The sequence below is a fragment of the Ipomoea triloba genome, chromosome 15 (genome assembly GCF_003576645.1).
Source record: "Ipomoea triloba cultivar NCNSP0323 chromosome 15, ASM357664v1".
Taxonomy (NCBI): domain Eukaryota; kingdom Viridiplantae; phylum Streptophyta; class Magnoliopsida; order Solanales; family Convolvulaceae; genus Ipomoea; species Ipomoea triloba.
The window spans coordinates 10,849,634-10,865,850 of NC_044930.1; the positions used below are offsets into that span (position 1 = coordinate 10,849,634).

Consider the following 16,217-nt stretch of genomic DNA (forward strand, 5'->3'; position numbering starts at 1 on the left):
ACATGAACGAAGTAGCTTGCGGGTTTCTCCGTCAGATCTGGACGGAGAAACTCCTTGGCTTCTCCGTTAGATCAGACGAAAAAACCATTGGTTTCTTCGTCCGAAACGGATGGAGAAACCAACCACTGGCTTCTCCGTCTAAGACGCCATGGCTTCTCCATTCTAAACTTACGAAATTTTATTTATTTTTATTTTTGAATGGGATGCCACATAGAATGTCATGCAATCAAAATTAACTGGTTATCTGTTTGTAATATGTTAAATGCACATTTTTATTTAATTTAAAGATTTAATTAAAGCGTTTTTGGTCTAATTATATTTTGGCATATATTTGAATGGCTTATTTCACATTTAGGGTGTGTTTGGTAATCCGTAAAATGACTTCCGGAAAATGTTTTTCGAGTTTTCGGTGTTTGACAACGTTCGATAAATGCGGTCAACGGAAAATATTTTCCGTTGACCAAGGAAAATCAGTTCATTTTTTCGGAAAATGACTTACGAACTAAATTTCTGTAAGTCATTTTCCGGAATCGCCAAAATGGGCGTTTCGCATGTTCTCGGCCAAAACCAAGCCATATCACCCATGGTCGGCAAGAAGGTGGGGAAACCGCGAAAAAACGTAAGAAACCGACAGTAACTAGTACAGGTTTCCGACAGAAACCCGTATAGTTTCCGCCGTAAACCTTCAGTTCTACATTTTTTTTTAATTCTATCTTTTTAATAAATAACATTATGATAATATTATTATAATTTTTATATTTTAAATAAAATAATTATAATGTTTAATTATACAATTCTACCATTTTCCTGAAAATAACCCAAACACAAAGACAGTTTTTCAAGATATATCTAAACACTTAAAATAAAATTATTTTTTAAAAATGACTCATTTTTAAAAAGTATTTTTCAGAAGTCATTTTCTTCTTTTTCAATCGGACGTTTATTTCAAAAGGAAAAAAAAAAAAAAAAAGAAGTTCGGCACTTGGGGGTAAAATGCGAAAGAAAAGTGATGGGACGAAGATGGGAAATTCCAGAATTAGGGGGTAAATTGGGAAAACACATTAGGCATGTGGGACCAGTGGATCAAGAAGATCGAATTAGCAATACGTTACTGCTAGAACCAAAATTTTCAAGACTTAGGAAAGGTATAACTACTAATGCATATGGTACAGTAGCATTTTTGTTTCCAATATATAGCTCCAGTCCTTCGCTGCATTCTCTCCGAGTCTCCGGTTTCAAAGAAAGAAATCAACACCTCTACCTGAGATTTTCGAGCACTGATCTCACCAATACGGACATACTGTCTTGAAGCGCAGAGAGAGAGAGAGAGAGAGAGAGAGAGAGAGAGAGAGAGAAGATAGTGGTCAATGGCAACAATGGCGAGGGCAAGTTCTGGCCTCGCGTACCCGGACCGGTTCTATGCGGCGGCAGCTTACGTAGGTTTCGATGGATCTGCCGATTCCGGTAAAGCCGTCACCTCCAAGTTCTCAAATGACGCCGCTCTCTTGCTCTACGCACTCTATCAGCAGGTTCTTCCCTTACTTCCACGTTTTTTTGCTTCTATTATCCCCTATATTCCTGTACAGCTTCATTTCCCACTATATGCTTCTGAGTTATTGAATTTAAGTGTCGTTTTGTTGATTGACACCGTGATCTAACATTGCATTGTGTGAATTACGGCTTATTTTACCAAATCGACACTGATTTAAGAGATTTGTATTGAGATGTGGGATTGGTGCGTTCAATTTTACTGTCATTTGCATAGATCTAGCTTTACATTTGCTTTTCTTTTCCCATCTGTGCTAGAAAAAGGGAGAGCGGAAAATCCTTATCATAGTAACTGAAAACGAGGACTTCCATCACTGTTGGAGCCATCGACCCAGAAATACCTTTGAGTGGGGTCAAAAAATTCAAACAATTCAAAACACTATAAAGAAAATACTCATTAAAAAAATATGAAACAACATTAATGGGATAAAACGGATTGAATACGAAATATTATAAATTAAAATACAGACTAAATTAACCAAGCAACTTGTGGCTGTTGCCAATGCAATTTCAAGGTTACAAGGGAAGGAGGATCTGACTCTTCTATGTGCGGAGCAAGTTAGTGAGCTTTTGGGTCACAAGGGCATAAATCACAAATACAATTATATAATTAGGAAAGAAGCCCACAAATTAATTGTTGCAAATATCATAATAAATCTTGTAGTATTAGGAATAAATCTCACAAATTAATTGCTACAATCAGTTACAATTTGCTGAAGGGCTAAAGCTGTATGGAGTGATGGGCCAAAAGTGGGGGCAGTGGCCTGTGGCCCCACTGCCCCCACTTTGGATCTGCCAGTGCTTCCATCAAAATATTATACATCTGTGATAAAGAAAGAATGCAGATAATGACTTCTAAATATAATGAAAACATATTCACAATGAGTTGTAGCCATTCACAATGAGTTGTAGCCCCACACTGCATTATAAGTAGTTAATGATTTCTAAATATAATGGAAACATATTCTAGGTACTTAGTCTTGAATTAGTGCAGTTTAGTTCAAGTTTATTATTCTAGTTTTTCAAAACATTCTGTTGAATTTGTTGGCACTTGGCAGAACTTTCAGGTGAATCATTTACTGAACTATTTATGATTTATTGTAGGTTGGGTAAAGAATTAAGATTTAGTGTTTTAGCGATATTTCTGGGGTCAAAGTGGGCGAATCCGTAAATATGGTTCTTAATACATTATTTTTTGCATAATGCTCTACTATTAACAATACCAATGTTCAAAATGTAAAGTAAACATGAAACAAATGAGTATGGATTTGAATGAAATGCAACACCCTTACCAAGCTAGAAAGGTTAGATTGTGGATCACTGCTTGCCAAACATGGTTGAATGTGTTTTTTGACTTTTTCTAGTTCCCATGTGTTTTATGCAGCAGGAAATGTATTCCACTGGTATCCTATAAGTACCTTTGTTTGATAATAATATTCCATTGTATAGAAGTCTCTGTTCTTCATAGATCTGGTTTTCAGAAATGGAATAGGATAAGTCTCAGGGTTGTTATATATAATTTGATGGTCTTCAACCATGCTAATGAAGTAATGAGCCTAATGGAGCAGGTTACATTATTACAAGTTGTTTGATAAATCAGGCTTTTATATTTATCCAATGATGATCTCTTGATGTCCACTTTAAATCCAGTAGATGAGTAGGTTAACCTTAGTCCCAATTTGCAAATAGGCCTAAGAATGGGAAATCTCAAAGTAATGTTCCTATAGTGCATCCAGCAAGTCACTTTCTGAGCGCTATTAAAAAGAAGAGTTTCTTTTAACATTGAAAATGAGAAATGCTTACTATAGGGTTCTTGTTTTTGTTTATTTAGTCGGTGATATTTGGATTAGAGCTAATGCTTTTTATTTCAATTTTGTCTGTTCACCGGTTTGCAGGCAACCATTGGACCTTGTAAGATTCCTAAGCCTAGAGCTTGGAGTCCAGTGGAACAAAGCAAATGGTCAAGGTTGGTGTCATTAACTATTTTTGGATATGATTTGTTACGCAGTTCAACGTCTTAGGTGTTTCTTCTTGATGCAGTCCTTATTAAATACTGTGCTTGAGATTTGTTTCCAGTGGTTTACTTGGGGTTTTCCATTTATCATTTTGGAAGTATAGAGAAAACTTACATGCCATTTAATTACATTGAATAATAGACTTACATATAGATTTTAAGTTAGAAAATGGTCCCTTTTTGCAATTCTACTCACCTACCATATGTGCATAGAAATGTATCACAAAATTTTAGGTTCCTAGTACTTGAAATAACATCTTTGAAGTATAGCCAAGCAGAACTTGACTTTTAAACTGTTTCCTAGAGGTTATTATGTAGTTTTCTTATAGTAGTTTTTAAAGTTAGTATCTTAAGGGGTTGTTTGGTTCACAGAATGTGAGACTACCTTAGGTAATAGGATTACCTCTTGAAAGGTAATTCTAGATTTTGGGAATGTAAGATTAGTGATTACCTTGTATGTTTGGTTTGGATTGTGGTAATATAATATTACCATGTTTGGTTAAGGGTTATATATTAGATTACATGGATCAATTATAACCTATAAATGTGTGTATAATTAATAATTATACATAAATGAATGTATATCAATGCATAAATACACACACACACACTCGCACGTATGTATATTTGATTACATAAACATATATTTATTGTATATATGTTGTTGTTGTTGTTATTATTATTATTATATTATTATTATTATTATTATTATATAAGGATTAGTTAATAAGGGCAAAGTTGGAAAATTTCAAGGTAATCTTAGATTACCTAAGAAAATGGAGGCAATCACATTACCACAACATCATCTTTGGGTTAATATAACATTACCAGGTGATCTCATAACGTAAACCAAACAAGGTAATATAACATTACCAGACTCACATGACCTAGGTAATCTTATATTACCGGAACGAAACGGCCCCTAAGGGTATGTCCAATTCCAATACATATTACATTATGAGTTATAAATATTTGAAGTACAGTACCACTTTCCTATACTAAAAGGTTTTCATACTTTTGAAGCTGGAATGGCCTTGGGAATATGGCTTCTGCAGAAGCGATGCGTTTGTTTGTGAAAATATTGGAGGTCAGTATGCAGTGGGTTTCTCTCTCCTGATGTTATCATTTTATTATTATTTTTTAATTATTTATTTATTTATTTATTTATTTATTTATTTTTTGTGTTTTGGGAATTGTTCAACAGCTTTAGTTTCTTTATATGAATAGGAAGAAGACCCAGGGTGGTACTCAAGGGCATCAAATTTTGTTAAAGAGCCTGTTGAAGATGTAGAAATTAATGTGAGTGTGTTAGAACTATCTTCATGTTCTTCCTTTCTGTATTTCTGTTTCATTTGTTAATGTTTCTCCTGCTATAAGTAGCTTTTGGTTACACTGAATTGAACTCTTTTGACATGATGTTTATACAGTGTAATTTAACAGTGTGTTGACATGTTCCTATTGAGTTCTCTTTTTTATAATTTTATAATTTACATCATTACATATGAGCAATTTCATAATTAAGATTTCAATGTTTTATGCAAATGCTTGGCTTTATTTCAATCAGGTTGATCTATTTGAACCCTCTAAAGATGAGCCTAGAATGTGCCTTTGCACAAGGTTCTAAAAATTCTCTTGGCAACATCTATTCCTTGTATTTAAATATGTCTTCTTTTCCATGTCCATTTTATTCCTTTGTTGTAGCACAATCCAAATGTTGAACCAGTTGGAAATGGAAATGGAAATACTTTCCCGGAGACAAAAACTGTTCCTGCTGAAAATGGAAACATGTCAGAGACTCAGGATAAAGATGTTGTGTCAGAAGGCTCCAGTGCAGTTAGTGTGTATGATCAATGGGTTGCACCTCTGGTATCTGGTCCACGTCCAAAACCTAGATATGAGGTATTCGCATTGCTTCTCATACTATGTAATTGATGAATCTCCTTGTTAATAGCTCCCCACCCCCATCATGTTCTAATATGCTTTGCTGAATTTTCACAGCATGGAGCAGCTGTCATTGATGATAAGATGTATATATTTGGTGGTAATCATAATGGACGTTACCTCAGTGATCTCCAGGTATGACAGTTACATATGGATGTCATCTTAAATATTTGTAGAATCTCATAAATGGCACTGTCTATATGTCATAATCTACTATATTCAGTATCCAACTTTTTGATATTCATCCAAAATACTCTATCCGATACATTGTTTAAGTGCACCAATTACACTTACAATGGCCTGAAAGTGCAACACCTTCAGTGATATGCCCACTTTGACTCATAAAGTGGGAAGCAAAATGCACATATGAAGCATGCTTTTTGAATTTCTTTTGCACCACCTGTTACCCTCACAACTGCAGTGATTCTCTTTATTGCTTCTCCCAGACTTCAATGATCCATTCCTCTCATTTCTGCTTTCTTAGTCAGTCTCTACATGATTTATGTTTCATATTATTTTTTTTTTCAATTTTTTCCCTCATGAATAGTGAAAAGCCAAGCCTCTTTTTTCTTCCCTCTGCCTTATCCTGGACAACTGCGTTTGTTAGTGCTTCAGATATTTCCATTCAGTATCCCCCTTTCTAGTTATCATTTTGAAGGAGTTCAACTGACCTTTGATAAACTCAAAAATTTATTTTGTGCATAGTATACTCTCTTCTTTTGGTTACATGGGGATTACCCTAATCACGCTCTTTTCTCAAGTGTTTTTATAGATTCGAACTTTGGCCTTTGGTGCCTCTCTTATTTTGCTGCTGTATCTTTGGGTAGCACCCCCTTGATACCTTTTATTAGTTCTCTTATCAAGAAAATGTTTGCTGATTACCAACCCCATTCCCCTTTCCAACTCACACAGACACGGTTTTTAAGAAAGACCACATTCATCTTTCGGTGCAGGCTTTGGATTTGAAAAGTTGGACATGGTCAAGAGTTGAGGTTAAAGAAACTAGTGAGGCTTCTTCTCCAACAGGTCCTTGTGCTGGCCACTCCCTGGTTAGTATTAGATGTTTTGTATAGTAGGTTGTGGGATCCAATAAATGCAGTAATGCTCATAAGGATCAATTAATGTTCTACATATTTTTCCTTCCAAGTCTTCAACATTTTGCATGTTGTTCAACTCTTTTTCATTTGTAGATACCTTGGGAGGGAAATAAGCTTCTTTCGGTTGGTGGACATACCAAAAATCCTTCTGAAACTCTGCAAGGTACAGATGTGCCTCTATCAGATACAATATGTATTTTGTTTTTTTGTCAGACAGATAAATTGTTGAAAGTCTCAAATCTTAAGGTTTTTATTTACAAATGTGCCTAGAACACTCCACAAAATGAACTACCATCCTGAAGAAGTCAACTGAACTATAGCAAAGCCCTCCGAAACACAATAGTTGAATTAATTATTCTCTTGGGCCCCCAGTCCCCCACCTAAGAGGATTTTGTGACTATGTCCCTAACTTAAGACATCTTACTTATCAAAGTTCCAGCTCTTAAGGTTCACATATACAAATGTGCTATGATCACTTCAGAATCAACTACCATCCTGATGAGGCCAACTAACCTACAATGAACCCTTGTCAAACATAAAATTTGAATGTATTGTACTTTTTGGCTCCACTTAAGGGGCTTTACTTAACAAGTTCCCTAAACTTAGACATTTTACCTAGTCTCTAGCTATTTTAGACATGTGAAGTTGGCATCTTATACTGATTCTTTAAACTTTTAAAATGGAAAAAGCACATTGATGCAATGTGACCCCATGAAAGACCCTCTTCCCCTTTCCTAATTTCCTCTAATTCCTCTATATTCTTTCTCCAAGCAAGCCTTTTCTTTAGAGGTGGCAATTTGAGTAGTTTACAAAGCATTATCTTTCAACTTATTGGGCAGGACCTTTTTATACTACAATATATGGGCCAATTAGGTTAGTTAAATTTTATCTGCCCTGATGGATTAATGAAATTTAACAGTCAAAATTAACTTTTTTTTAATATTCAAAATGACATATATTAGGAAAAAGGGTCAAATTGGCCCCCCTAAGTCAAATGGATAGGGCAATTGAGTCCTGCTAAAATGCTCCATTCAAACCCCCTAAACCTGCTAAAATGTTCAATTGAGTCCTAAATTACCTGTTGAGCAGGTTGGTGATTCTCGCGTTGACACGTGTCTTTTTTTTTTTTAATAGTATTTTTTTTAATACTTTTTTGTTTTTTTTTTTTTAATTTTATTTTTTTGAATTCTTTTTTATTATTATTAATTAATATGGCCACTGGCAAGCGATGACTGCCGGTGGCTGTCTTCTTCATGGCTGTCCGGTGACAGCCGCACCTGTGACAGCCATGGTAAAATTTGGTGGCAAAACAACAGAAGTTTAAGCAGATTATGGTAAAAGATTGAGACAGATTTTCCATTTTCCTTCTTTCTTGATGACAATGTAAAATGGTTGATTGGGGGATTGTGGGATGGGGTTTCAGTCTAAACATGAACCTGTGAATCCCCAGTTCTTCAAAGATTGCTTTTTTCTTGATAGGAAAAGCAAGGATGAGCAGACTATTAATAATAAATTCCATAAAATTTATATAATACAGAAATAAACCCAGAAATATTGAAAAGACAAAGTGGAAAATTTTGAAATCCTAGAGATCATTAGATCAAGAAGAAAATGCGGTATGGTGGAGGAAGCAATTGGTATGATGGCTGAGGATGGCGAGATTGCTGCTGCTGAATGAAAGAGTGGCGAAGCAGTTGCACCACCGTCCATCGCCGGGCAGGATCCCTTTGCAAATAGCAGTGATGAAGTTTCTGAAGTCCCTTGAAGCGGTGGGTGGGTCCAACATACAAATGGCGTACGTGAGGGTAGCCCAATCGCCTTGTCTGCTGCCGTTGAAGGGAACCTTCCCAAGTAGAATTCCAGGATGTTTACCCCTACGCTCCATATATCGCTGGCGAAGCCATTGTACTTGCCGTGATTCAGATCTGTGTTGATCTTCTCGAGTCTCGTGAACACAATCGTGCCGATGGAGGAGTTGCAGTCCATGGTGGTGACGAGGATTCGCGACACGCTGAAATCCGCTATCTTCACCATCCGCTAGGTGGTTGTATTAATTTTTTTTAAAAATTCAAAAAAAATATTTAAAAAAAAAAAACTATTAAAAAACAAAAATTTAAACACCAACCTACTGAACAGACTAATTTAGGACTCAACAAGTTAATTTAGGACTCAACAGGTTAAGGACTCAATTGAACATTTTAGTTAGTTTAGGGGGTTTGAATAGAGCTTCCTTTTTTTTTTTTTTTTTTTTTTTTTTTTTAAATACTTAGGGGACTCTTGCACTATCCGTTTGATTTAGGGGGCTAATTTGACCTTTTTTCCTATATATTATTTGCTTTGCAATATTCTGAAGTTTTGATAGGAAAATAAAAAGTTATTCTATAGCAAGGAAAAACGAATTGACCCACCCAAAAATCCATACTTCAACCCATTTTTTAAATCTACATGACATAGGCCTTGTTTGGTAAATTGGTAACTCTGTGGTTTGCTCCAAACCGCTGCATTTAGCAGCATTTACACTTGGCATGGGAAAAGTTTTTCTTTCCCAAAAACACCCTTAATCTTTATAATTATTTAAAAAAAAAAAAAACATTGTAACTAAGGAGCCTTTATGGCTCATTAAATAAAGGAGGATCCTCAATGCTTGCCCATCAATGGATGGGCAGTAAGTAATGGAAGAGGAGCGTTGTTCCTCTTATATAGAGGAGCTCAAGAGGTCCTCTTCCCTGAGTTTCTGATGTGGGATCAAAATGATCCCACATCATTTACAACCCTTTGTCTTTTGTTTTGTTTTTTTTTTAATGGTTTTTTTTGGTTTTAATATTATTATTATTATTATTTATAAATTTTGTTTTATTATTACACAATAATAATAATAATAATAATAATAATAATAATAATAATAAGGATTTTCTTATAGGTCTTTTTACATGTTAACTGCTAATTATAAACAACTAATTTACCAAACATCTCTTTACAAATCGCTAATGCAATCTGCCGGTCAAAATCGCTCCGCTATTCGCTATCCGCTAGCCGTTGATTGCCAAACAAGGCCATAACCTATAGCTAATTTGAGCAGGTTGAAAATTGCCATTTTTTAAAATCTCAACCCTTTTTTAAACTGGTCAAAAACTTCTAGATCCACCCATTTGCCACCCTATACTTTGCTTCTATCCCTAGCAACAGACCACCCTCATCTAAGTCTTCATCGAACATGTGTATATCCCAACTCCATAAAAAAACACAAACCTTTATTTTCTCTATTCTCTACATGTTTTCATCTTTGCTTCATGTGGAAAATTTCCCTTGGTTCTTTTTGTCTTCTTTTCTGTTCTTTCATAGTTCTCTTCCCCTTTGTTGAGGTTTCTGATGTTGAAATTCCTCTTTCCTACCCCCTCAGCTAAGAAAAGAAGTATAGTTGGTTGGTGATCTTGAGGAACCATTCTGGGTGGAGGGACTATGTTGGTAGGGGTTGCCTCAGGAAAGTAACTGGAGTCTTGCACCTCCAGAGAATTATGCAGATTAGATAGAAATGTTGGATTTTTTCTACTAGAATTGACCTAATGTAAATGACATGTCTCCATGTCTAGTAAACAGCCTTTCTGAAGAATAAAAATAAGGGTTCATTTATCTTCCTTTCCTAAATACTGAATGATCCTGGAGCCTTGCACCCTGGATCCTTTAGATACTGGTCACAGATCTAAATGCACTCATATGCTGATATATGCTTGACATTGGAATTCCTTTAGATGGACCTTTTTAAAATACTTCTACTGGTTTCCCTGTGGCTATGGATTTTCAGGGGAAGTAATTGTTCACAGATTATGAAAAACTTGCTCTGAAATTACTTATTTTACTTTAACTTTGTTTTACCTAATGCCTTTTTTCCCAATGCCAGTGAAGGTGTTTGATTTGCAATCACATACTTGGTCGACCTTGAAGACATATGGAAAGCCTCCGGTATATACTTATTTATTATATGAAACTTTTTTTCTTCTCTCAAGTTTCTTTCAAAGTTTCTCTCATTTCTAAAAACCAAAAGCCTTTTAAATTGAAGAATACTCCAAATATTTGAAAAGCTGAGTTGATTTATTGTGGGAGATTTAATTATAACTCACAGTTGTGCCGTTTATTTTTGTTTTTATGTAACTGAATTACTGAAATTAAAATACTTGAAATTTTGACCTAGTACTTGTCATTTTCTGCTTCATTTATTTCAAGATGAAAATTTTGATCATCACACCTTTGGGTAAGGTGACAGACCAACAGAAGTCTGGATGTCAATAAAAGTTTTACGTGATCTTTCAGGTATCTCGTGGAGGTCATTCAGTCACTCTTGCAGGGACAACATTAGTTATATTTGGAGGACAAGATGCAAATAGATCTCTTTTGAATGACCTGCATATTTTGGACTTAGAAACCATGACCTGGGATGAAATGGATACACTGTAAGCACTTGAAAATTTTCAGAAGCTTGGTTGTTTCCCTTCTCAGATTTTCTTTTCCTCATCTTTGGCATGCTTGAAGAGCTTTGTGAATGTAAGAGGTCATGGTACGGAACTGTGCTTGGTGTCTATGTTATTGCTCTTAGGAGTACAAGTTTCACATTATAGTGCATATTTCTGACTTACAAACCATGACCTGGGATGAAATGGGTGCCCTGTAAGCATTTAAAATTTCAGAAGCTTGATTGTTTCCCTTCTCAGATTTTTTTCTTCATCTTTGACATGTTTGAAGAGCATTGTGAATGTAAGTGGTCATGGTTTGACATGTTCGAAGAGCATTGTGGATGTAAGAGGTTATGGTACAGAACCGTGCTTGGTGTCTATGTTATTGCTGCTGGGAGTACACATTTCGCAGTATAGCGTCACTCTTGGTGTCTATGTTCTTGAATGCTTTAATCATTAACAAACACTTCCACTGTTTAGTTGCAGTATAGTGCTTATCCCATCTATATTCATATATAGATGTATGAATGTATTTATTTGGTGCTGAAATCTAACTTGTTTTAAATCTAAGCAGTGTCTTATCTGTGGTTGAAATCCTTGTCTCATATGCATAACAAAATAAGGAACTAAATACTTATTTGCTTCACTGTTTTCATTTGAGCAGAGGCGTCTCTCCTTCTCCAAGATCTGATCATGCTGCTGCAGTACATGCTGAGCGTTACCTTCTTATTTTTGGAGGGGGCTCACATGCAACTTGCTTCAATGATCTGCACGTGCTTGATTTGCAAACAGTGAGATATTGAATTTGATTTCAACAGTTAATGGAAAATGTTTCCCTAGATTTTTGTTTAAATACCATCCATTTTAATTTTGTAGATGGAGTGGTCAAGACCTACTCAACAAGGTGAAATACCAAGTCCCCGAGCTGGCCATGCTGGTGCGACTGTTGGAGAGAATTGGTTTATTGTCGGTGGTGGCAATAACAAAAGTGGTATTGATTTGTATGGATGTACCATTCTATGATTATCTTAGTAGTTTGTGTGCCTGGTTATGCGTGCTCCTTATTTGTTTGCCATCAGGAACTTAGAAGCTACTAATTTATAATCAATTTAATTTGCTTTGCTAATCCAGATGTCTACTTATATCATCTTGCACTCATTGAAGAAGTGATTGCAGCAAAATTACTGAGATTTCTATGAATGCTTATTATCCTGAAATGTTTTTTTGTTACAGTATGCCCTCACATAGTCATGTGATAAAGGTATGTTGTGTTTTCCTGCAGGGGTATCTGAAACAGTTGTTCTCAACATGTCTGCACTGGTTTGGTCTGTTGTAACTACTGTTCAAGGACGTGTTCCCCTTGCTAGTGAGGTATTGCATTTTACAGGGGTGTTACAAGTTATCACAAAACTTTTTATTTTAAAGTATCTGAAGTAGCAGTGTAACCTTTAAATATTATTTTTTGAATTGTGAAGTCAACCTCCCTCCATCTTTTTTGGTTGTCTCACTCCATTTGGATGTGGAGATTAAAAATAGAGGTTAATGTTTATGGTTTTGGTTAAAGATAAATGAGGTCTAACTTAGGGTTTAAGGTTTTAAAAAATAATAACAATTCAAATTGTTATAGGTAAAAGTGGGTGTTTGGGTGAAAGAATTCAAAAATTAATAGTGTTCATGGAATTACAGTGTTAATTTAGATTTTAGAGACATCACAACTTTTTCAGATGGACTATAAAGGAAAGCAAGACATGTTAACTGTGATAAGGGAGTAGTTAATAAGACTTGTTTAAGTTTGTGTTCCACCTCAACTAAAAATATGAGATAAATTTATTATTATTATTATTATTTAATAATCCTCAACACACAACGTCACATGCGGGAAGAACAAATTTGAAACATTTTGATAACAGGTAGAATGTAAGCTCTGGACCCAGGACCTTTTGCCTCTATTACATATTTCACATCAACCGCAAGTTTTAGCCATTAGTAAATGTACTCATTTGTTATTTTATTCTTCAATGAGATTTGGACCATTTCTAGTTTCAATTGCCTGCTTGTGTAATTGATAATATTGTTGTGTTATCCTGGAATGAATGATATCTCAGTCTAGATTTGCGTGTTTCTTTGCAGTATTTTTATGTATACTTTGCCACCATGTATATGGACTGCATGTGCATTTTTATAAATTTTATCTAATATATAACCAATGCTGTATAATTTTTTTGATAAGATGTCACAGGTTATGATGCACATGCTAAAGAATGAAGCCTCTCTCTTTTTATCTCATGCAGGGATCAAGTCTGACTCTGAGCTCCTGTAATGGTGAAGATGTTCTTGTTTCTTTTGGTGGATACAATGGCCGGTATAGTAATGAGGTGGGGTAAATTACTTTTAATTTGTTCTCCACAGCTTGTTCTCTCTGTTTGCCTTTCTCAACTTGGCTTTCTTTACTATTCTAGGTCAATGTACTCAAACCAAGCCACAAATCAACCTTGCAATCAAAGATGGTTGAGACTCCAGTTCCAGATAGTGTATCTGCTGTTCATAATGCTACAAATGCGACCAGAGATATGGAATCAGAACTTGAAACAGGCCAAGAAGGAAAAATTAGGGAAATTGTGATGGACAATGATTCACAGCCAATGGTATTTTTTATGTTGAAATACTTAATATCATGTCTTTTGCTGCCAATAAAATGAGTTTCCTATTAAATTTTTTGCTTGACAATCTCCACTATCACCTTTGCTTGAGGAAAGTATAATCCGTATCAGTTCTAATAGGGCTTTTGTTATTAATGTTCATTGTAGAGTTTCTACTACAATCCAATTCTCACATATGTCCATATATTTCTTTAAACATGTAGTCTGCTTTTGTTGTGAGAATTCTCCATATATAGAAGTGTGTTGATTTATGTTTGATGTTGCTATCATTTGATTGATGTCTCTGTCATTTGATTTCTTTACATCTCTATTTCATTCCTACTTTTTTTTTGCAACTGCATAATTTATTTAAACCTCTATTTTTTCCTTTGTTTATCCCCTTAGGATTTGAGCTGACTGTGCTATGCAGGTGAAAAAGGTTGAGGAAACAAGTGAACATCTTTTATCAGCCCTCAAGGCAGAGAAGGAAGAACTAGAGTCATCCCTCAACAAAGAAAAATTGCAAACGCTTCAGTTGAAGCAAGAGTTAGCAGATGCCGAGACTCGCAACACCGACCTGTACAAGGTAACTACTGCTGGCCTGCCACAATTTGAACTTAATATGGTTCCTCATTCCATTATCTGTCCACAATTCCCATTCTTGACTGGAGTCTGCCAGAGTGCCAGAACGAACCAGCAGGCTCTAAAATTTTGTAAAAGCGCAGATTGGGTGTTTATTGCCTCCCATATCAGCAGAAGCTAGATTTTTTTGTTATCCAAGAATTTTTCAATTATTTTCTCTTTCCTGTTAGTTCAAGGTCATAACTATCATGTTGTTATAAAGCTAATGCTACTGGAAATAAAGGTTCTGACTTGTAATGCATTAATTGCATTTACAGGAACTACAATCTGTACGGGGTCAGCTTGCGGCTGAACAGTCAAGATGTTTTAAACTTGAGGTATATCCCTCTTATGATTTTAAGCTTGATTGTTAATATTTTTATCAGGGGAGGAAAATTTTGACCACTTTATTACACCTTGTCTTTGGTATATATTACTGTAAGCATTAGTTCTCTTCTGTACTCCCAATGGAAATAGATGAACCTAGGATACATTAGAAGAACTTGTTCCTTGTTAATATTTGCTTGCCAGTTGCTGCACAACTATATGTATCTTTTTCTTTAGCGGAGAAAACAGAAACAAATAAACAAAAATAAAACATTATTCTAGTATGAAAACTTTTGATGGAAATATAGAAAAAAGACATCACACACATGGAGTAGTATAAACAGGGGTGTTGTAGATGGCTTAGCATCTTTAGCTACTACTTTACATTCCCGATGTATTTCTATTCTTTTGGCAATGCCACTCATCTTTAATTTTTAATAAACAGGATATGCCTTACTTTTATCATTGTAACACTTGATTTTTCTCAATACAAATTTTCCCTTTTCTTTTTAAGAAGAAAAAGAGTAAATAGGGGCCTAGTGTGGCTTAGCCCAATGTTCCCATAAATATAGGATCTCTATATAGTTCAATATCTAGAAACGCAAAGATACAATCTATTGGTGTCTATTACTATTAATACACTCATCTATTCTCTCCTTTGGTTCCTCACATATTTTGCTACTGCCTAGCTTGTGGGTGGAAGCTATTCGCCACCCACCAAGCCTCTCAATCCCTCAATTTCAACAGTAATTGTATAATTGTATTACACTGGATTTATTGGCCTCTGCTAGTTTGTATTGGCACATGATGAGAATGATAGAGCATTTGAGTTAACAGGTAGACGTTGCGGAGCTACGACAGAAGCTACAAACAATGGAAACCTTACAAAAAGAACTTGAACTCCTCCAGCGACAAAAAGCTGCTTCGGAGCAAGCTGTCTTGAGTGCCAAGCAAAGGCAAAGCTCTGGTGGTGTTTGGGGCTGGCTTGCCGGAACGCCTGCTGATCAGAAAAGTGATGATGATTGATAGACAACTCAGATACATAGAAATTGCCAGATTTTTGTATTTTTTTAATTATAATTTTTGTTTCTAATTATTTTGTTTGTTTGTTTAAGCTGGATTCTTTCCAGAAATAGAATAAGAAATATAATTTGAACTTCACAGGGAAAGCAGAGGAAACATAGTGAATTTTCTGTATGGAAGTGTGGGGATGTAGTTGCGTAATTGTGACTTGTGAGTGAAATATAGGGATCTATTGACTATTGTCGTTCGTCACTGTTTCTTCTCATTCATTTCACTTACTAAACTAAAAATTTTAATCATTCCACCAGAAAATAAATTTGTTATATTTCTATTATTTTATTTGACATTAATTAAGAAAAAGAAAAACTCCTAAAGGATACAAGTCTTTGTAAAACAAAATTTTTCCAACCCTAAAAAGATGAGAAGATTACTTATATTAGTATAAAATTAGTGTTATACCCTAGCGATGTATGAAAATAAATAGTACTCCCTCCGTCTCATTTTATGTGTCTGGTTCGGTTAACGATGCTTGACTGAAGTTATTTTTAATTCAATTTGT

At 35.2% G+C, this 16,217-nt stretch overlaps 1 protein-coding gene across 1 annotated transcript; it reads left to right on the forward strand.

Moving 5' to 3' along the window:
* The first annotated feature begins 1,211 nt into the window (after positions 1-1,211).
* LOC116006980 (acyl-CoA-binding domain-containing protein 4-like) lies at positions 1,212-15,897 on the forward strand. The gene is made up of 18 exons (XM_031247535.1): positions 1,212-1,529; positions 3,444-3,514; positions 4,586-4,649; positions 4,790-4,861; positions 5,264-5,461; positions 5,561-5,638; positions 6,457-6,552; positions 6,694-6,763; positions 10,499-10,560; positions 10,909-11,048; positions 11,713-11,839; positions 11,925-12,039; positions 12,331-12,419; positions 13,340-13,423; positions 13,508-13,693; positions 14,118-14,273; positions 14,587-14,646; positions 15,473-15,897. The coding sequence occupies exons 1-18, from the start codon at positions 1,368-1,370 to the stop codon at positions 15,659-15,661; spliced, it is 2,019 nt and encodes a 672-aa protein (XP_031103395.1). The 5' UTR covers positions 1,212-1,367; the 3' UTR covers positions 15,662-15,897.
* Positions 15,898-16,217: the final 320 nt, after the last annotated feature.